Genomic DNA, 22,533 nt, shown 5'->3' on the forward strand with positions numbered 1-22,533 from the left:
CCCGAACGCTTGTTACAGATATGGAACTTAATTCCTGAGATAAACATCTCTCGATGCAGGCGCATTTTTTACCATCCTCTGTATAAATACTACGGCATACACACATACAAAAGCGCATGCCGACCATTTTTCAACTGTAGATATATATATATATGTGAGTATACCCCTAAGAGGAGAGAAGAAAAAAAATCGGAGGGGGAAGAACATTCCGAAAGGGAAGAGAAGAGGTAAAGACGATGGAACGAAACCAAAAACGAAGAACAAAAAAAAAATAAAAATCCGACGAGTATGTATGCATGTGTATATGAGCAAAAGACAAAAAGCAGAAACGTTACAACGAAACCAGTCCGTGTTGCGTAACGTCCGATGTGTTGTTTGTATGCGTTTGTTTCTCTTTCTTATAGCTGGGAACGCGGGTGGATCGGAAATCGCGACTTGGCCCATGCGAGCGAGCAGCAAGCAGGAGCAGCAAGACCCGCGCGACCTCGGTAAAAATAGAAGAAGTGTATTGCCGAAAATGTCAGATGGACCGTAAATCAGTCTCGCGCCGGCCAATTGGAATCAATTCCGAATTTTTCCCGGCCTCAGCATTCGCAGTTCTCGATTCCATTGCATATCGAACATACATTGCCAACCATCTTTTATTCTTTGGTATGGAAGAGTAGCAGCAGAAATGTCGCGCGCGTTCTATTTAGATTTTCTTGGAAAAACACTTCACGCATAGGAGAGTCGAGCGGTAGCTGCTGCTGCCGCTGCTGCTACAGCTTCGGTTCTCTCTGCTTAGGCTAGCGGAGTGCTAGTAGTAGTAACAGCGGCGAGAAAATGAAATGTCAGTTGATGGCGTTTTTGAAAGTACCGTTGCTCTCTGGTCGGTCGCAGCGGCGACTTGGATTATTGCACAAGGCTTCCTCCTCCTCCGCCACCTCTCACCGCTCTTCGCGCGCTTACTCTTTCTTTTTGCTCCGTGTATTTCCCTAGGAGCAGTTTGTTAACATGAAACTTAAATATATATTTATTTAATGCCTCTACTTACATAGCCATAATAACCATTACAAAACTCTTTCCATACTTTTATCACTTCATCTCTTGCGCCCGAGATATATACAGCTACTCGCACCGCACGACGACAACTCTCGCCTCTAAATCCAAACATAATAATATCAAATCCGCCTTCAACAACAACAAAAGAAAAAGAAACCAAACAACCAACAGACGAAAAAAGAAAAGATTCTCCATCCAACAGTTACATTTAATCATCTCAAATTACGTTTCGCTTCCCCTTTTTTTGCCAGTGGAAGTGCTTCAATTTCTTCTTAAGACTTGTTTTTCTCCGCCTTCTCAACTCTATATTAATTCTGCTCTGCGCATATTTCAATTCTACATTTCATCCTTGGCTTGTCCATTTCACTTGCAATCCTTATGATACAACGCTTTGTTATTCAACAATATTATATTTCAACTTGTTGAGCATTTTCTTCTCCGAAACATTTCTCAAAACCTATTGTAAATTCTAAACCAAATTATCATATTTTATATATTTGTTTTATATAAGTCAATAGTAAATTAGTTCAATAAATACAAAGTCTATTCCAAATTATTAAATAATTACACTTATCGGGTTTCAGTTGCTGCTTAAAATCAATATTTGTAGATTTTAACGATCTTCAGCAGCTAAATATAATAATGTGCAAATATATTAGTGTGCTCCCAATATTGCAGTACATAAATTGTAGAAGTTAGTGTTCATTATGCAATTTATTATATACAGGACAAAGTATACTTCCCTGTAGAAAAACTTATTTTAAGAACTCTTATTTATATAATTGTTTTTATAATACATCATTATGTAATTAAACTCATCAGGTTATAATCAAATATTTATATTATCCATTAAGCAATGAGACAAAATGGATCAAATTCAATAATATTTTCTCTCAACTGTATTTCTAAAATTTTGAAAGACTTTTTTTACAATTTACAAAATCTATTCGCAATTCAAGAAGCATTTAGAGTTGTCTTGTCTTAAGAAAATATTGACTTTAATGATATGAATATGCCAAATATTGTTGCTTTCAAATCATAATTATTTTGTGTTGCATTCATGTCTTAACATGATTGACATTTGTATCACTTGAGTAATTAATTTTTCTTTTATCTCCTTCTCAGAGTTTAAAATTTTTAATGGTTAGATAATTAAAAATTTAACAAAACTAATTTCGTTTGATTCGATAAATATGTATAACGAAGAAAATGATGTCTTTTTTTATTAGTTGATTAACCATCAAGTTTTAGATTGTTAATTGATGTAAAATCATATGAATCCTACTAACTCAACAAGATAAACACTTTCAGAATTGATTTATTGCTTATTGTAAGATGATACTGATCTAAAAGCAAGTCAATAAAGGTGTGCTTGTTTTTTTATATATATATATATTTACTTTGAATTATTAAATATGTCAATGTCGTCTTACACGATAAACAAAGTTTCCTTCGACGTAGTATTTCCATAGTTTTTGCAACTCATCAACGTCTTACAATCATAAATTTCTTCTACATATTACTCATATTTTGTCGAAAATTTGTAACTAAAATATGCTTCCACTTAATAATTTCATAGGTGGGTAGCTAGTATAGGTCTTAGAAAACACATAAAAATGCTTCACTTGAAAACTTTGTTTCAGAAACTTTAAAAATAATCATTATTTTTGAGTCAATAAAATCCAAATTACAAAATGGAATTTGATACAATTAGAATTGGTCATCATAACATTGCGGTGATCTAAAATTAAAAAACCAAAACAATACTGGGAATAAGAGGGTATAGGTGTAGTTAGTGCCAGATAGTTTCTGGCTGAGCTTCGAGAAAATGTGAATCACTTGGTCGCTCTTTCCACGTTGTTTTCTTCTTTCCTTTTCTCTTTTTTATTTATACTATCAAGTATACAATTGTCGGACGTTTAGATTCGCATCAATCACGGGAAGCCCGTCTGAATAATCTCTAAATTTACGAATGTAATTTTAACACGCAATCCATTCACCAACCGAACAAGCACAATGACAATTGCACATTGACGTTGACAAATAAATGACATGTGTACTTATGGTCAATAAGTTTTGTTTTTTTTTTACAAATATGGTTGTTATATAATTTAAAAGCTTCATTTTACGAATGCAAAATATTGTTGAACGTTGGTAATTGTGCTAATGTGTATTTATCTTTGATTAGAACTTATGGAATTGTATGCAAAAACGGTCTAAACGAAAACAAATTTTACAAATAATAAAATGACATTTGTACTTTGACACAAATTTGACATATGTGTAATCATGTCAGAAGTTGTGTTTATTAATAGCACAATTATTCCTATCGATTATTATATAATTGTATATAATAGTTATAATAATAATATGCAAATTTATTAAAATAAAACCAATTTTATGAATTAAATATTTGTAATTTGACAAATGTGATAAAAAAAAAAGTTGTGTTAATTAATTGTACAATTATTCCTATTAATTATTATATAATTCAATTTTATTTAAAGAATGAAATAAAAATAGACTTCAATAATTACACTTTAGTGTATGCAAATCAATTTAAAAGAAAACAAATTTCATGAATTAAAAAATGACATTTGTACTTTGACAGATACGTCAGTAAAAAAAAGTTGTCTTTATTAATAGCACAACTATTCCTATCAATTATTATTTAATTAAACTTTATTGAACGAATGAAAAAAAAAATAAACATCATTAATTAAACTTTAGTGTAATTATCAGTGATTAAAATTGTAGTAATTGTATGCAAATCAATTTAAACATAAACAAATTTCATGAATTAAAAAATTGACATTTGTACTTTGACAGAAATTTGACAGATACGTTAGTAAAAAAAAGTTGAGTTTATTAATAGCATAATTATGCTAATCAATTATTATATAATTCCATTTTAATGAATAAAAAAGATGGACATTATGAATTGCACTTTAGTGTATTTATCTTTCATTAAATATATACTAATTGTATGCAAATCAATTTAAACGGAAACAAATTTCATGAATTTAAAAAAAAAACATTTGTACTTTGTCACAAATATGACAGATACGTCAGTAAAAAAAAGTTGTGTTTATTAATAGCGCATCTATTCCTATCAATTATTATTTAATTAAATTTTAATGAAAGAATGAACAAAAAGATGGACACTTTAGTGTATTAAAAAGTGCAAATAAATTTAAACGAAAAACAAAATTTCATGAATTAAAAAAATGACATTGACACAAATTTGACAGATTAAAAAAAAGTTGTCTTTATTTATATCACAATAATTTCTTTTGCTTGTTTTATAATTAAGTTTTATTTTGAGAATGCAACAGAATATTGAAAATGTTTTATCTGTAATTGGAACATTATGCAAATCGATCTAAACGAAGCCAATTAAAGGACGCAACATCATTTAAAGTTTCGACCCAATTTAGACCTAATGATTGACGTATCCCGGAAGTGGACATCTGAACCAAAATCAACCCAAAAACAAACAAAAAATGTGCATTTTCCCATGTTCATAGAGAGAGAATGAGAGAATTGGCAGCAACGTAATTGTTTGCGGATTGCGTAATTAACGGGCAATTAATTCGCGTTCTAATTTGGACAAAACGCGAGCGATGGCTCGTGAAAAGTGAACCCATTGAGACGAATCGTTAAATGCGTTTTATTAACTCATAAAGATCGAAATGTAATTGTTATTTTGTTAATGTGCGAATAATGCGGATTTCGACGAAACGCGATGATTGAAATAATGACCGCAAATTAAATTGTAATTGTGGACGTGTTTTTCTCTTTCTCTCTTTCCTTCTTTATTGTCTCTTTCTCTCTTTTATTTTTCGCTTACGCGCAACAGGTATATTCGCAGAGACTTCTGAGCTTCTTTCCTCTAAGAGGTAACAAATCATCAAGTATTAAATTCCAATTAGCTGCGACCATTATTTAATTGTCTGTTAAACTTACTGTCACTCATAAAATCAATATTAACTTAATGGAAATACGATTCTGAAGACTTTCTGAAAAAATCACAGCTTTTTTTCTTTATCTCATAACATGTTTATTAGAAGTGCTATCAATGATGAACAAACTTTGATCTCTGCAGTGAATTATTCCCAAGCGGAATCTTTGAAGCAAGAAGATGACGATTTCAAATATCAAAACTTATATTTGTGTCAAAAGAAATACGTCGCAGGTATTCGAAATATTTATGTTTACTACCTCCATGCAAATAATCCCAGAAGAGGGAAAGAGAAACGGACTTGAAAAAAAAAGCAAGGGGATTGTGTGAGTTTCGAAATGTGACTCAAATACAATAAAAGTATGGATGGAGGAGATTCGTGACTTCGTGACCGAAAGGCATTGGCCTTTTGAGCTTCAGACGTCGTTTCCATTTCCCGACGACAAGTGACATAAACAAATAAAAGAAACAAGAAAAACGTAACCAGAAACCCAAAAATACAACCCAAAACAAACGTTCTCAATATCAAACATGAACGAAAATACGTGATAAGTTTCAATAGGAAAACGATACACAACACAAATTTAACTTAATTTCTTTGTCAAAAACATGTTTCAACAACTTATAATTAAGATCTGACAAATTAAAGTTAAATTTCACTAATAAAAAAAACTATATTTTTTTATCAAGGCAATTGATTTAAACTTTAATAAAAATAAATAAACATAATAAAAAAATGAATATAAGGTTTCAATACAAATTGGCTATCGACCAATGAAATCCTTCAGCCAAGAAATTGATTGTTTTTGTTCTAATAATAAACACTTTGTAATAAGATTCTTGAGTAGTTAGGATTCTTTTCTCACCTGGAATGAAATTAACTATTAGATAAGTATTATTATGTAAAGATCATTTTAAAATATACTTTACTCACAAACTTAAACAGTCATTCAATTTTTTTTTCTATAAATCAAATTGTATTTTGTCACTGGAGATTAAAGAAATAAAAAACACATGCATCCCCGTTATCAATTCGAGAGATAACAGAGACAATAACGGTGAGTAATACAATTAAATAATTGATTTGGACAAAAATATAAACTCAATACTCGTATCAAAACCAAAGAAAAATTTGTAAATAATAATAATTCTGTAGTAAGTTGAAAATACTAATTTAAAATAAAATTAATGAATGTTAATTACAAAGTATTTTGTAAGACTTGATTTTGATATTTAAATTCTTTGATATAAATCGTAAAATACACGAAACAATGAATCGTAAAGCTTTTTAGCGGTCTCTATTTTCGTTGTGTTTTATTTTAAACGATGATAAAACAAAACTATCAAAACGTTGTATGCATCCTACTTATATGTTTATCAACTTGCTTTGTCGTTGTACTCGCAATTTCGTTTATCAGATATTTAATTTGTATTTGAATACGAGTGTAAGTTTGATAAAAGTAGTACAGCTTTCTTGGGAAACATAACACAAAAATTAATGAAACGTATCTAACAACAACAAACAAAAAACTACTTCAATTAGTATCAAAAGTTTTGTATTTCCTTTTAAGTGAAAGATTTTTAATTAATCGGATCATTTTAGAATGTCTATATTCATTGTCGTTAAATTAGATTTAACAATCAATCAAAGTAACACAAAAACAGTACATTAATATAGAAGCGTCAAACAAATAATTAATTTAAGAGAAATGTTACATTAAAAACAATTGCTCAAAGTCAAAATTTTCCAAGGCGACTATAATAACGTAACTTTACTTTAAAACATTGTAATATAATGAATTTAAATGATTGCGTGTTTATTTATGTAATATAACTTATAAAGAGATGTGTTCATGTCACTACATAATAAATATTTAATTAACTAAAACATAACAAATAATTATTTCGTTGTAAATAATATAAAATAAAAACATTAATTTTTAATTCTATTGTTAATTATTCAATTATTTGTGTGAATAACATTTAATGCTTGTAAATTAAATTAATAATATTATTTTATACAAATATATTAAGAAATAATCATATCTTTGTGTATAAAACGTGTATTTTTTTTTTGTTTAAATAAATAATAGCTGCAAGGAAAATACGTTCATTTTCCTTGCAGCTATTTTTTGCGTGTCTTATCTTATTAGAGTCTAATAATTAGAGGATATGTGAATAATAAAATGTAAACGTTTTGTAGGCAAGAAAATTTTAAGTTTTCAACAGTCGTTAGATAATTACTATTTCGGTTGTGCATTTGCATTTACTAATTATAGGTTTATGTTATTTGTAGCTGGAAAGATGTTCGAACTGCGCGAGACGATGAAGATACATACATACGCCTGTTGTCGAACTGACAAATGAAAACTTTCTAGGATCTGTTGATTTTTCATTCTCAAGTGCATCCGAACTGATGCACTGAATGAGAACTTAATGATTTTCTGTTTATCGTTAGAAAGACTGAAGAAAATATCAACTTTGAAGATTAAGGATATTTTTTTTATTCGAATTCATATTTGGAAATATTCAAGGCGAAAGAAATGTGTTTATTTTTTAAAACTTAATATAAATATCAGTCATAACAGACTTGAAAATTCGTAAATTATAAAAATTTAATTTTTCGAAATTATTGTTGTAAATTTAAATAATCCTAGGATTTGTTAATTTTTTGATATTCATGTTTTGGTTAGCAATAAATTTAAATATTTCATCGCGGAATCACCGACTCTTCGAATTGATGATTGTAAGATTTCAAAATCTGTTTTACATAAAATAGTTATGTAGTTTATAAATATAGGTTTATGATTATTGACGTGACTAGAAATACTGAATTTAAGACGTGAGATGAAGATTGGTTCTTTTCGATTTGATGGAGTTTGAGATTTTCAAAGAGGTTTTTTTAAAGGATCTGTTGCATGTTGATATTTGATTCGCACGTGCATCGGAACCGTCGGTTATTTCGGTAGCCGGTCCGGTATCTGGCGTTCATTGTTTCCATCTATTTACACTTTTCCTCCTCCCCAATTAGATTAATTGCCGTGGATGTAATTACCGGCCTTTCTCTCACTCTTTCCCTCTCACAGTCTCTGGACGCGTGTAAAAGTGCCCGTCTAGTCTGCGATTCTCTCCCTTTTCTAAATATATAAATGATGGCACTCTGTGAAGAAGAGTTTCTGTGTGTTTGTGTTTATATATATATACACACACGCACAGATACACATATATTTCAGGCGCAAACAAACGTCGAAGAGGAGCGCGGAGCGGAGCAAAAGAAGAGAGGATGCAATCTATTTCGAAGGGGACTCCCCGAGACAGCAACAACAAGGGAAACATACGAGAATTGCAGCGTCTTCTTCCTGCTTTGATTCACCTTGCTCCGGAGGATTACGCGTTGGGTAACGAAGGAGCGCGCGGCGTGCAGCAACAATGGGCATTAGGCGAAGAAAACTTTCACCGGTCGAATTGGAAACATCAACAGCGCTTTTAACAGCGATAATAATGCAATGTTAATTTCTTAATTGGTTGCTGTTGCTGCGGATGCAAAGCAACCGCGGCCAATGAGCAACAGCTGAAGAAGGAAGGAAGAACAAAAAAAAGCGAGCAGAGAAATTAACTAATAATCTCAGGATAATTTCGAGCGAACGAAAACAGTTTCCAATTGGATTGCGAAATTCTATTGGTCTGCTCTACTTACTCCTCGGACGATTATTGACCAATGAGGTTTCGTTTTTTATCTTTCTATTGTTGATGTTTATGAATTTGTTTTTGTTTCTCTTCTGGCGGGTGATTTTTTTTTGTTTTCTTTGGGGATGCTAGGTTCTCGACTCTGAACGCTTCTGCTTGAGTTCTTGCGGCTGTTATTTTTGAATTGGTGAGTGTGTGTGCGTTTTTAGTTTTTGAAAAGTGTTTGAGCGTGTGTGTGAGGTGCTGGACTAATAATAAAACCCAGGAGAGGTTGCACAGCACTTGCACACACACACACAAATACACGACGCACCACGAGGAGGACGACCAAGGAGGAGACGCTCTTTCCTTCCTTCTGGAGACGGTAGTTTCTGGAGTATGGCATTAATGCATCGTATCCTTGGAACGGCGCGAAAATTGTCCGCGTTCGAAATCTGCTCACCGCACGTCCAGTCCAGGTTGCCCCGTGGTCCCGTTACATCCATCCAATATACATTTGTTGCACCACCAAAATCGAGCGAGAACTGAGAGAGTGTGGACAAGATGCGATTTTTGAATCGCAGCCACCGCGGATCATCGGCTCCGTCTGCTTGTGTGTATGCATTCACGTATATGCACAATGCATGTGTGTGTGTGTATCCGTGCGTCCGTGTGTGTGTGTATCAACAAGCAAGCAGCACAAGCATGACAAGTATGTAAACTATTGTAGGAATTGTGGGCACATTTCTCGCATTCTAGTGGACATTTCGTGGGGAAACGCGGCGCGAATTGTATGGAAAACGACGCCACGGCGTCGGGACACTTACCAGAGACGAAGATCCGCACGCCAGCGCCCACTTTCACACTAATTAGGACGGATTTTAATCCGTAAATACGTACAGTTTGTCTGTTATTGGTATGCCAGGAATGGTACAAAGAATCTAGACAACGCAACGGTCACGGCGCACCTGAACACGCGCATTCGTACGCTGCTCATGTATGTTGGGCTTGCTCTCAGCGGCACCCCGCACACCCGCGCGACACCGCATGATTCCATGCGATGCAGCCTACAACGACATCTGTAGTCCAATAGGTTTGCGTCATACCTAACCTCATTACAGTTATCCTTCTGTTAAAGTTGGTAAACAGTTTTCCTAAGTTGGTAATCTGTTTTTGAAATGTTAAGGTGACCGCACACTACACCAACTTTGTAATACCTAATAAAACTATGCAGGGGGACCAAGTCAGGGGGACCAACTTTGTAATACCTAATAAAACTATGCAAATCTACAAATAATACTAACTAAATCATAATCTTACCGAGGTTTTTCATAATGATCTCCCTGATATGAAGATATGATAAGTGAACAGTTTTTCTAACTTGATAAACTGTAACAAATACAGGTAATATATTTGAGGAAATCCTTTTCTATTAGCTGTACTGCATTCTAATAAATTATACTTTTCAGGTTGCTCATTGTAATGGCAATCTCCAGAGCCCCCCATGTGACTCAAGAAATGAAATTACATAATATTGTGTTTTGAATGATCAGGGCACTGCGTATAGCAAATTCTGATATATTAACATAAAGTTCGCCCTGAGATGATAGACAAATGTTTTGACTCGGGACGCCGCGGAAAAATTCTAATATAAAAAGTTCGTAATTGGTAGGAGAATAAAGATGGTAACATATTAAAAGTGTCCAAGTGTCAAAAGCATTCAAAACGCTCTGACAGAATGAGAACGCCAAAATTTGACGAAGGAGAATAAAAAACCAGTGTTTCTCAAACTTTTTGGTCCGTAGCACTTTGAAAAGATCGAAAAATGGGTATGCGTAGAAAAACTTTGGAAATCACTACTACAAACCATTAATAATGATCACATAAAGTGTATGCGGTCACTTGCAAAAGAACTCCTAACTTTCGGGACCATAATATCTTGGATTATTAAGTGTGCAGTGTTGTTATGTGAGAGGTCAATGAACACCCCCATAACACTAAAGATTTCTTGAACGCTGCTATAGTCAGAGAATCGTCTATGCATCATAATCATTTAATTCAAACTTGTCGATGATTTAGATCTCGTATAGAGGCAGTTATTGGTGCTGAATGATTTTACAAAGAAATATAATGACTTCAATCAAAATTTTCACAAATAAAGTCAATTTATTTTTTAGTATTTGTTAATTACATAAATCTGTCCTCAAATATCTTACGCATCCTGTATTTACTGATTAAGGTGACAACACACTATTCCAGCTTTGACGCACCTATGAAATAACTCATATTCAATTAATAAGATGAATTTTATTATGTTAGTACCAAAATGTATGATATTTTATATTATTAACACATTTTTATTAACCCATGTGTATCAAAGTGCTACTAGTTATGACTATTTTAAACTTATTCGTTTTATTTACTTTAACAATCCAAAGCGGACAATATACTACTTAGATTATCTGAAAATCTATTAAGATCAAGTATAAAAACAACTTTAATTCTAGTATACATATGACATACATATAAGACAACTGTCACATTTGTAAACAAACATGAAAGAATAATAATCAACTAGTATTAATTGAAAGATATCTTTACATTAAACTCCATTTCATTACTTTAAATTGTTGTATACGAAATTTACTACAGACATCGTTTAGCAAAAAGTATACGTTCCTAGAAGACAATCGCAAAACAAGACAAATTAAAGGAAGTTGTATTTATATGCAGGTCTTCACTTTATAACTGAGTTCCGTTTCGACGACTACGTCGATAAGCGAATTGGCCAATAAGCGAGGATCTTGTGCCTCGAGTGGACAGTTGTAAAATCATAAAAATTCCCCGAAATGCAGGTCGAAACTCGATTGGTCGTAAGTGCGAGTGGTCGTAAAGTGGAGTAAATTTATTATCTTCAAGTAGGGGGCGTTATATCGAGTAAGCGCTAAGGAACTCAACAAATACCAGTTTTTTTTCTTATTTGATATTAAAATATAAATATTTCACTAGACAATAGTCTTAATGTTTGATGTAATCAAAGTATCTAAAGCTAAATTACAAATTATTAAATTCATGAAGTTATTTTAAATACAATGAAACAATATTTGCATATCTAAAACGCAAATAGATTAAGTTATTCAATCGATAATCATCATCAGCAACTTAGATTTAGACAATACAGGCAATATGCAGAGACATTCCATATTATCTTAAAAGCAGAAACAATATTAGTAGGTAAGCTCAATTCAAATAATCAAGTATTCAATATTTAAATAAATGTTTCTTGATTTGAAAACTTACAAATAATTGAAAATAAACGATTATTGGATGTAATTATGGAGGATAAGAAATAATGAAAAAACTTCTGAAGTTATTAATTATTGAAAATTCAATTAACACCTCTAAATAAAATAATTGTATAAAAGAAAGCTCCTTCTTTAAATAAAAATTAGTATATTAGAAGTAATATTTTAGTATTTAATAGACAATTGTATCACTGTTTCTATAGCAGTACATCAAAACATTTTCTTCGAGAATGATATTGTAGTATAGACAACGTGTTGGACAAAACTGAAGATAAAAAAGAATGACCTCACAAAGAACGAATTGCTATTGCCATCTTTGGAATGATGCGCGCAACATTCTGAAATAAATCTAGGTTAGATGTGCAATGTTCGTGTATGTATAAAATAGCAGTGAAAATACCAAAATACTAAGTGTTTTCAATACATCAACGGGGGTGCACTGACCAGCACTGACATCACATTCGTTATTCCACAAAGATATGGTGGACATTGTTCCAATAAAAGAAATAGATGCTTAAAGTTTTGAATTTTCAACAATACTTCAGTTCTTTATTAGATTTTTCAGTTTTCTTTATTGGGGTTTTCAGTTTTTATTTTTCGCATTTGAAAATGACGAAGTGTTGCGTTGAAGGATGCAAGAAGAACGTAAAACCTCAGCACAGATTTCCACGCGATAGCAAAGTGAGTTCACTTTACATGTTATCAGTTGAAGTTATTGTTAGAAATGTAATTTATTTGCAGAAATGTTTGAAGTGGATACAGGCTGTAGGGAGACCCGAATTTCTGACCATGGATCGGGACAGATTATGCAGAATTTTTGTGATTTGCGACGCTCATTTCAGCGATAGATGGAAAAAAGTTCCGTTCAACAGTAAAACCAATCTGATTGATTGTGCAGTCCCCGAATTGTATCTACCAGGTAATTAGTATGTTATGCAACCAAAAAAACAATTTAAATTTTGTTTCAATTAGGTCTTGTTGGTTTTATACTCATTTCTCTTCAAATTTTATAATACACAGATTGACCTTAATGCTTCAAATATATTGGTCGGGTCTATATCGCAAGCCCGACAACCGAAAGATCGTCTATTGAAATCCCGACTTTTGAAATCTTGACTGTATCGAAATCCCGACTATATCAAAATATTGACAACCATAACTGTATCAGAATCTTGACAAACCATAATCCCGACAAACATAATCCCGACTATATCGAAAATTTTTACAATAACATTTTTAAATTATTTCGGAGCGTAGTCACCTTGTGCTACACTTTTATTATTAATAACACTAAATTATTATTAATTTATTTGATTTTGTTGAATTATTCATAATGTTAAATGAAATTATCTCAAATACAATTAGATTATTAATTGTTATTATTTATTATTAATAGCAATTTAAAAGTCACTACGCTTCGGAATAATTTAAAAATGTTATTGTAGACATTTTCGATATAGTCGGGATTTCGAACGTCGGGAATTTGATTGACGGTATTTCGGTTGTCGGGCTTGCGATTGCCACCGCAAATATATTGTATTGTAATTTCTTTCTTTTAAATTACTATTTTTAGGGAAGTTAAATTAATCAAAAATTTAACATATTAAATAGAAAAAAAAGATCGAAATTTTTATTAACATTAACAAATAACAACGAAATAGAAAATCGGTTGTGATAATAATTATATAAACGTCGATGGAACGATAAAACTAAAGAAAACAAGTTTTGTTATTTAAAATAGGCAACTTTTTAAATCAATATTTCTTTTGTAAAATGGGAATTTAAAATAGAAAAAAATAAAATAATTTCTCTTAGACAAAATTGTCTTAACAGAAACATTTGGGTCGTTTTTGACCAAAATTAGCTAAAATTAGTATATTAATTGAATTAGGTAATATATTTTCAAAGAAATATCCAATTGCGTGAAAGTATCGAATTTGAATTTTTAGACAAAACTAATGGTCAATCCAATATTTATAGTCATTACGAACTAAGTTAGTCCAAATAAATAAACTTCAATCAATGTATTTATACAAAAAAAACATATTAATTAAATTTTAATAATTATTCTTTTTAGAGCCATTAGAAATCACAACTGAAGTTGATGACACAAATCATGCAGGTAAAAATATTAGTAGATTAGTTTTTATTAATGAATTTACCAAATCATTTTATTATTACAGATTCTATAAACAAAGAATTTTCTCAACAATGCGAAGAACACAATTATTGTAAACCATTAAAAACAAGTAAGTTTTCGTTTTTCATTTTAAATTATATTTTGGTTTAGTGAAGTTGACGCAGTTTTCTTGAAGACTTTTTTGATCTTGCAATTATTTTCTTACGGATGTAATGTAATTAGTGTATTTTATATTGTTAGATTGTTTTTACCATAATTTCGATCAGGGGTTCCCAACCTTATGATCCTTTTTCCAATTTATGTGTGCCCGCCGCTGTTCCTTCACGAAAATGCTTAGGAAAAGAATCGTTAACTTGGAAGTGCTCTAATTTTGAAAAATGAACTCTAATGCAGTGATTTTCAACACGTCATGGTCGATTTTTTCACGTCATGGAATACCATAAATAAGCCCTCATATGCTATCAGACTTTGCAACAAAATATTTAAATTTTAATTCCAATATTTTAGAATATTTTTGTGGCATACCGATTTGGAAGCTCTACTCTAGGGTATACAGTGGTGGGGAACCCCTGATTTAGATCATTGCTTTTTATCCATTTACTCATATCACGGCTTTCAAGTTAAACTATTTCAAGGCATACTTAAATTATATGTACACTAGTTTTGCTTTGTGTTTTTATCGAAAAAAAATTAATGACCACCGGTTGAAAATCGCTTTTATGTACCAGCGTTTCTCAACATTTTTGCCATTCGACCCAACATATTTGTTTGATGTTGAACAGGCACACAATTGCTGACAGTATTCCACCAGTTTCTCGCTTTGATACAAGGTGAAAGCTGTCATTTCGATACCCATAGGTTGAGAAACTCTTATCTAGACTATACGAAGTCTGGATTCTTCTGTTTATTTGTTTTGTTTGTCAAGATTTTTGCCACACGACCCAACATATTTGTTTGATGTTGAACAGGGACACAATTGCTGAAAGTATTTCACCAGTTTCTCGCTTTGATACAAGGTGACAGCTGTCATTACGTAACCCATAGGTTGATAAACTCTGATCTAAACTATACGAAGTCTGAATTCTTATGTTTATTTGGTTTATGTATTTCAATAAGTTTCATTTTTCAGATAATATTCAACCTGGTCGGAAATTGATAGATTCATCATTAAGTAAATATTTAGTATAAATATATAAAATAATAATTAATTACTTTTCATTTCAGAATCTAAACCTAGTTGGAAACTAGGAAAAACTGATACAGATGTTCAATTACCAAGTACTTCTTATTGGAAACCTGAGAATTTAGGTAATTGATAGATTCATCATTAAGTAAATATTTAGTATAAATATATAAAATAATAATTAATTACTTTTCATTTCAGAATCTAAACCTAGTTGGAAACTAGCAAAAACTGATACAGATGTTCAATTACCAAGTACTTCTTATTGGAAACCTGAGAATTTAGGTACAATTTCTATAATATACAGTTAAACTTTATGCTTCCAGTAAACTGCGTTCTACCGAATTACCTTATATTCAATTTAAAAGTATAACATTATTTTCTGTTTTAGAAACTAACCAAATATCTGTCATTGGTATTAATAGTAAACAGTCTCCACTGAAAGGTAAACAATCATTATTTAAGAATTTCTTCATATATTAAGTAATATTTCTTTTGAAAAGTAAATTGTAGAAGTAAATCTTATTGGTTTATTTGTTTTATAATATTTTTTTGCATTTCCCTCAATTTTTATTTTATTTAATAAGATTTGTTTATATCTCAATTAATAACATTTTAGTGTGCATAATTTAAAATTATTATGTATTTTTTTTAAAATTCTTTTAGATATACCAAGTGTTGAAACTGTAATATTGAACCAGAATAAAGGTAATTTTAATTTTTATATAATCAATTTTATTATTGTAAAAAAAAATATTTGTTGTAGAAGAAGACTTAAATCCAAATTCCAATATATTAACGTATAGTATTGAAACCATTTCGAATCCATCATCTGTTTCACTTTTAGATCAATTAAATTCGGCTGATGCAGATTTTCGAGATTCTGGTAATTTTCATTGGAAAAAACATTGATTTTTAAATTTTTAATTATTGTTTATTTTTTTTATAAAGATGTGAATAATTCTGATAGGACCGAAGTGACAATCATCACGGAAGGTATGATTAACGAAAATTAGAAAAAAATAATTTTGTTTTTCATGAAAATTATGTTTCAGGTTCGTTGTGTGGACAAACGTTGAATGTTTTGACGCCAGACGAATTGGAAGCGTTTCCGTCTAGTTCTACTTCCACTGAAACCTCATCTACTTTAGGTAAGTTACAAAAAAAAAATATGATGTTAATTAATTAATTTCTTTAATTAATTTTGTTTTAGGAAAGAAAGTAAACTTAAAACGAAGAAATAATGTGATATTTAAACGAAAAGGTTATTATTTATTTACTTCGCGTTTTTAATTAGTTGTAGATTACTTAGTATTGTGGAAAACCATTGATATGTAGTTATGATTTTAACGTTTAAACAATTTCAGACTTAAAGGGTAATCTTGCTTTAAGGGTTTTAAAGGCGGGTCAATTGCCAAGATCTGGAACGATAACCCCGAACATCGGTTCTCTTCATTTAAGTAAGGATTAATTGAGATGTTGAATTTGTGATTTTAATCGTGATTTGATTTCAGTTAATAAGCAATATTTGTATGCGTTTAAGAATAAAAGAAAAAAGGTGTTGGGTAAGCGGAAAAAGTCAAAAGTTGTTTCCGCACCCTTTTCAGGTGAGTTTCTTATGATTATCAATTAATTTAAATCGATTAATTTATTATTTTCAGAAAGTTTTGATGAAAGCAATAATGATGATACTACATTGCCCTCAACTAGCATAGAACAAGGTATTATATAGTTTTTGCTTGAAATCTGATCTTTAGGGATTTTAATTTGTTTTTTTTTAACCTTAGGGAGTTCATCAGAAACTTCTAATTATACATTAGGTAATTGATTATTGATGCAAAGAGATTTGTTAATCTGATTTATTTTTACTTTAGATACTAAAAGACTGCTCAGAATGTGCAATGTATCGCGAAAGAATCAATTATCTCCGACGGCTTTGAAACTGTACGAGGCGACGAACGTGTTGAAGAAGAAGCTGTCCAGATTCATGATCGACAGGGAGAAGAATAAGCAGAAGGTGAAAGAAGCCACCGAGTACAGGAATTACTTCGAGAATTGCCATGGGAATTCGGCGATTGCGAACTTTTTGATGTCGCAGCTGAGGCACCATCGCGCCTCTCCTGGCGCAAGGAGATTCTCCTTTGATGATAAGATTTACGCGTTGTCCTTGCTCAAGCTGAACCACCAGGGTTATAACCTGCTGCAAAACACGTTCGCCTTACCGTCGAGGAATACGGCAAAGAGTTTGTTGAACAACATCTCTGTACATTGCGGCATTAATCAGAGAGTTATGAACGCTCTGAAGCAGGCGGTTGATGGTATGAGTGCGAAAGATAGGAATTGCGTGCTGATGTTTAAGGAGATGCCTCTGGAGCCTACGTTATCTTACAACAACAAATTTGATCGCATCGATGGACTGAAGCATGACGGAGAGACCAAGGAAAATCGTTACGCGGATCATGTCACGGTTTTCATGGCCAAAGGATTGTCCAGGCAGTGGAAGCAACCTGTGGCTTTCTTTTTCTCCGAACCACAAATGTCCTCTTGCGATTTAGCCAAGAATATAAAGGATATCGTTGTTGCTTTGCGCGGTGTAGGATTACAAGTGCTTGCTACCGTTTGTACTGATATAGCGGTAAACGTTAATGCAATTAATGATTTGGAGAATGCAAGTACAATTCATTTAGTCGAAAATGGATTGCTGTACGAAGGCGTAGGATTTACCATTGGTGATGATGAAGAACCTATAGTTCCTCTGTTCGATGTTCCGCATATGCTGCTAGGATTGAGGAACAACCTTTTAAATAACAATTTAAGATTTACGATGCAAGGTAAGTAAATTTTTATATGTTTAGTTTATTGTTTTTGATAAATGTAATATTCAGGACAAAGCATGTTTGCCTCGTGGAATGATATCATACAATTTTATGAAGAGGATCAAACCAACGAATATCCTTTATGCTACAAGATATCAGGCAAACATATCTATAAGGATAAAATTGATAAGTCGAGTGTGAAGAATGCGGCTCAATTATTCTCGCTTAGGGTTTCCACGGCCATAGGTAACGCGGCGAATATTCCAGGTAATTTTATATAGTAAAATAAGTATTCTAGTCACAAGGCAGAAACTGGTGAAATTATTCCCTGCTCAGGCTGAGTGACGAAGTGGTAGTCTAAAAACGAAAGTACTTAAGTAAGAATTTAGTTCAACAATAATTCATACTTTGGTTGCCCCACGTTGACCACCTAACTTATTCAACATAATTGTATACTGTTGTTTTTGTTTCACAGGAAATACTTTATCGAGAACTTCCGCAGGAACTGCGAAATTCATAGGATTTGTAAATAACCTCTTCGATAGCTTGAACTGTTCGTCGTTGCAACACGAAGAATGGGCTCCACTGAAAGGGTGTGTCACGCCAAAATCTCCACACATGACTTTCTGGAAGGAAGCAATTCAAATTTTGAGCAGCGTCCGGTTCGCCACCTGTAACAATAAAGATACAGTCGCTGCGACTGTGGCGAACTGGATTAAAACTATGACCAGCTTCGAGTTTGTATGGAAAACGCTCCAAAAGAGTCAAATCAAGCAATTGTCGTGCGCCAGTTTAAACCTGCAGGAGATCGAGAACTTCTTCCAAAGCATGCGGAAGAAGGGCGAACGCGATTCCTGTCCGAACCCGAACTCTTTCATAAGTTCCTACAAAAACATGCTCATCAACAATCTCATGTCTTCGGATTCCCCCGGTTCGAACGGCGGAGAGAAGAAAGAACAGGAGATGATGCTGAGCATCCTAAGGGGATTGCTAGCAGAAGAACCTAAGGATGCTCAGGAAGTAGAACCTTTACAAGAACCATTACCACATGTCGAATTAACTAACGAAGCAATCGATCCATACGCAGATGACATTGAGAATGTTATTGAGAAATTGATCAAAGCTGTTAAAGGATGCGAAAAGTGTAAGGAATCGCTCGTGTATGTTGCAGATTCCGAGTCGCATCAGTCACTAATGAAGTTACTTATTAACACTTTCAACATCACGAATTGTCTGTTGCCAAACATTTGTAATCATGAACACCTAATGCAAAAAATATGTAATCTTTGCAAAGACAATCTCAGTATGATTGAGACGTGCAAAACCCACGACTTGTTCAACATCGCGATCGATGCTTGCGTCGAAAAACAAGTTATATCTTGGATTTCGAAAGTCAATGACTTATTGAATTCCCAACGCAATAATAATCCTTTGAATGTCCAGGATGGAAATGTTGATGCAAAGCAACAAATTGTTCGTAAAACCGCAAAAAAAGAACAAAAGAACAAGAAATAAATGAGACTGTGTTACAACTAGATCCATTTTGATATCTTCCTACATTTCATCCTTAATCTTTAAAAACACTGTTTTTAAAATGATTTACAGAAATTCTACAAGAAAGGATATACGTAAATGTTAAATATTATTTAATGAGAAAAAGCAGGGTTCTATATCGCAATTTCCGACAACCGAAAGACCGTCTATTGAAATCCCGACTGTATCAATAATAAATCCCGACTATATCGCAATCTTACCGAAAGACCGTCTATCGAAATCCCGACTGTATCAAAATCTCGACAACCATAATCCCGACTATATCGAAAATTTTTACAATAACATTTTTAAATTATTTCGGAGCGTAGTCACCTTGTGCTACACTTTTATTATTAATAACAATAAATTATTATAAATTTATTTGATTTTGTTGAATTATTCATAATAACATTATGACCTTAACATTATGAAATAATCTCAAATACAATTAGATTATTAATTGTTATTATTTATTATTAATAACAATTTAAAAGTCACTACGCTCCGGAATAATTTAAAAATGCTATTGTAGACATTTTTGATATAGTCGGGATTTTAGTGCAGTCGGGATTTCGAACGTCGGGATTTCGATACAGTCGGCATTTCAAATGTCGGGATTTCGAACGTCGGCAATTTGATTGACGGTATGTCGGGCTTGCGATTGCCACCGAAAAAGCAGATTATTCAAATTCATGGATAAGAAACATATTCAGACAGGTATTGTGCGCATCCAATGCTTAACTTCTTCACCATATTAAGCTAACTTCAGTCACTTCAGTTGAGTTGACTCATAGTACACACAAGCATAAACACGAAGTAATTAGTAAACAGATATTTTGTTTTTCCATCTAAATTGTATAAAAGTAGCTTCATAAAAATGCATACACTCAGTTCGCTAATAATATTTGTAGCTCTTGTAAATTCGTGTAAGTTTCAGTTTGTAAAAGACTGCGTAATTGTGTGCTGAAGAATTGTTGCTGGCAATTTAAAGCCCATAGGTTTTGTGGGTGTGGTGTTTCTAATGTGATTCTATTGTACTTTACAGCATTTGCACTCTGGTGCTTCGAATGTGTGAGCACACAACCAGGCTGCGGAGATGACTTCAATTATTACTTCATGTGGAGTCATGTGTGCAAAGAGGATAATGATATTTGTGTGAAGATTGAAGAAACCAAAGGAGGTATGAGTCGAATCTTAAATAATTATATTTTTCTTTGATTACTTTAAACTATTTTTTTAGCTGAAAAAGTAATTACAAGATCATGCTTAAGTCGTATTAAAGCAATAAGAACTGATATACCACCAGATACATATGAAGGTACCCGATTGGCAGCCAAAGATGTGAAATTGGGACATTACGTTAATAATTCAATAAAAGAGCTTGATATTCACAGGTAACATTTCCTTTAAATATAAAGTTAATTAATTTAATTTATATTATTTCCATTGCAGGACTTATTATGACAAAATTGAATACAGCTTCTGTTTCTTGGATCATCGCTGCAACAGTGCTCCCACCAGTTTTGGATCAAACATTGTTGTTGTTATAATGTTGGGTGCCATTACAATTTTAGCAGCTGTATTATAGTTTATATATATATATATTGATTTTTTTATGTATTGATATTAAAGATCCGTCCAAAATTTTTGTATATAGTTTACAAATATTTTTTTTAATGTAATGTAAGTTTCATATTTTTTTGATATTGAAATATATATTTGTTGTAAGTTGTTTAATACAAAGTAATAATTATTTTTTAAATACCCTAATATTCATACTAAGAACATTTTTATGACATAGAATTGTACAAAATCTAGAAGAGAAATAACTATAAATAGTACATTTTAAAGTACAATGGAATTTCGCTTAACGAGTAAAATTAATTGTAAGAAAAATGACTCGCTTAACGAGCAAAGCATAACGATGAGAAGAGAAGTCCCGGATTGTGCGCCTTCTACATCATTTTTAAAACTTGTGTACACATATTATGTGCATTTTTGAATATGTTTCACTATACGAGTAAAAATCCGGAAATTTTGGATCAGATTAAACTCGTTAAGCGAAGTTCCACTGTAAATAGTTTTTGGACTATAAGACGCACCTCAAATTTAGACGATTTGAGTCCATTTTTCTTTCCGTGCGAACGGATTTAATTGTTCTTGTTTTATCCATTCCCGAACTATTTTCTCTGTTGGTGGTGGACCAAAATGTCTTTCTGCTGCTATGTTTACCTTCGAACCATAAGACGCAAAATTTGAGTCCATTTTTCTATGTAAAGCGGTGCGTCTTATAGTCCGAAAATACGTACTTAATAAAATGATTGTTAACGTCAAAATTAACGTATCGTTAATAAGTGCAAACTGAATGTTTTCTTGTCTTTACTTAGCAGTTTTAATTGTTCTTGTTTTCTCAATTCTCGAACTATTTTATCTGTTGGTGGTGGACCAAAATGTCTTTCTGCTTCTCTGTTTCCATATTGTTTTGCATAATTGATCACATTTAGTTTATATCTCACGTTATATCAAAGTCTTTTTTGTTTTATTTTCAAATATAGACGATTTATTAATTTTTTTTATTGTTATCTTCGGACCATAAGACGTAAATTTGATTCCATTTTTCTATGTAAAAAGGTGCGTCTTGTAGGTACTTAATAAAATGATTGTTAACGTCAAAATTAACGTATCGTTAGCTAACCAACATTTGCAGAGGTTTTGTGCATTATACTTATATTTTCTTCTAGTTTATGGCAAAAGTTTAATGATAAAATAACATTAATATTTTTTGTTGTTACTTAGAAAAGAATATAGAAGTATTTAAATATTTTATAAGTATTTTATACAAATACGTTTTTTCGAGAGAAAAACTCGAACATACATATTCTTATTAG

At 32.0% G+C, this 22,533-nt stretch overlaps 3 protein-coding genes across 8 annotated transcripts in view; 2 read left to right on the forward strand and 1 right to left on the reverse strand.

Moving 5' to 3' along the window:
- The window catches only part of LOC108558516 (protein scalloped), a 60,190-nt gene extending 50,442 nt beyond the window's left edge, over positions 1-9,748 (reverse strand). For 2 of the 6 annotated variants that reach the window (XM_017915478.1, XM_017915469.1), the window contains exon 1: positions 9,496-9,745. The gene's annotated coding sequence lies outside the window, so the exon portion shown is untranslated. Of the gene's footprint in view, positions 1-9,002; positions 9,469-9,495 lie in introns of those variants that run through there. The other 4 variants (XM_017915485.1, XM_017915446.1, XM_017915461.1 and 1 more) reach the window with 4 other exon arrangements.
- A 2,542-nt stretch (positions 9,749-12,290) lies between these two features.
- Positions 12,291-19,816, forward strand: LOC108558475. The gene is made up of 20 exons (XM_017915390.1): positions 12,291-12,654; positions 12,715-12,892; positions 14,051-14,095; positions 14,157-14,222; positions 15,243-15,284; positions 15,338-15,421; positions 15,498-15,581; positions 15,688-15,741; positions 15,963-16,004; positions 16,063-16,182; positions 16,248-16,292; positions 16,352-16,447; positions 16,510-16,560; positions 16,664-16,756; positions 16,811-16,903; positions 16,958-17,017; positions 17,084-17,116; positions 17,171-18,127; positions 18,182-18,379; positions 18,588-19,816. Exons 1-20 carry the CDS (start codon positions 12,484-12,486, stop codon positions 19,625-19,627), a joined length of 3,552 nt encoding a protein of 1,183 aa, XP_017770879.1. The 5' UTR covers positions 12,291-12,483; the 3' UTR covers positions 19,628-19,816.
- Positions 19,817-20,467: 651 nt separating this feature from the next.
- LOC108558494 lies at positions 20,468-21,279 on the forward strand. Its single transcript, XM_017915413.1, has 4 exons — positions 20,468-20,571; positions 20,691-20,825; positions 20,886-21,039; positions 21,098-21,279. Exons 1-4 carry the CDS (start codon positions 20,523-20,525, stop codon positions 21,231-21,233), a joined length of 474 nt encoding a protein of 157 aa, XP_017770902.1. The 5' UTR covers positions 20,468-20,522; the 3' UTR covers positions 21,234-21,279.
- Positions 21,280-22,533: the final 1,254 nt, after the last annotated feature.

This window comes from Nicrophorus vespilloides, unplaced genomic scaffold (assembly GCF_001412225.1).
Source record: "Nicrophorus vespilloides isolate i.1.1-1 unplaced genomic scaffold, Nicve_v1.0, whole genome shotgun sequence".
NCBI classification, from domain to species: Eukaryota; Metazoa; Arthropoda; class Insecta; order Coleoptera; family Silphidae; genus Nicrophorus; species Nicrophorus vespilloides.

What these genes read in the sequence shown, in the direction of transcription:
- LOC108558475 (XM_017915390.1), top strand. Translation starts at nt 12,484, where the DNA reads ATGCTTAAAGTTTTGAATTTTCAACAATACTTCAGTTCTTTATTAGAT. An exon ending in AATATTGAACCAGAATAAAG is followed by an intron (nt 16,005 to 16,062) that starts GTAATTTTAATT and finishes TATTTGTTGTAG; the next exon opens with AAGAAGACTTAAATCCAAAT. An exon ending in TGTTTCCGCACCCTTTTCAG is followed by an intron (nt 16,904 to 16,957) that starts GTGAGTTTCTTA and finishes TATTATTTTCAG; the next exon opens with AAAGTTTTGATGAAAGCAAT.
- LOC108558494 (XM_017915413.1), top strand. Translation starts at nt 20,523, where the DNA reads ATGCATACACTCAGTTCGCTAATAATATTTGTAGCTCTTGTAAATTCG. An exon ending in GATTGAAGAAACCAAAGGAG is followed by an intron (nt 20,826 to 20,885) that starts GTATGAGTCGAA and finishes CTATTTTTTTAG; the next exon opens with CTGAAAAAGTAATTACAAGA. An exon ending in AAAGAGCTTGATATTCACAG is followed by an intron (nt 21,040 to 21,097) that starts GTAACATTTCCT and finishes TTTCCATTGCAG; the next exon opens with GACTTATTATGACAAAATTG.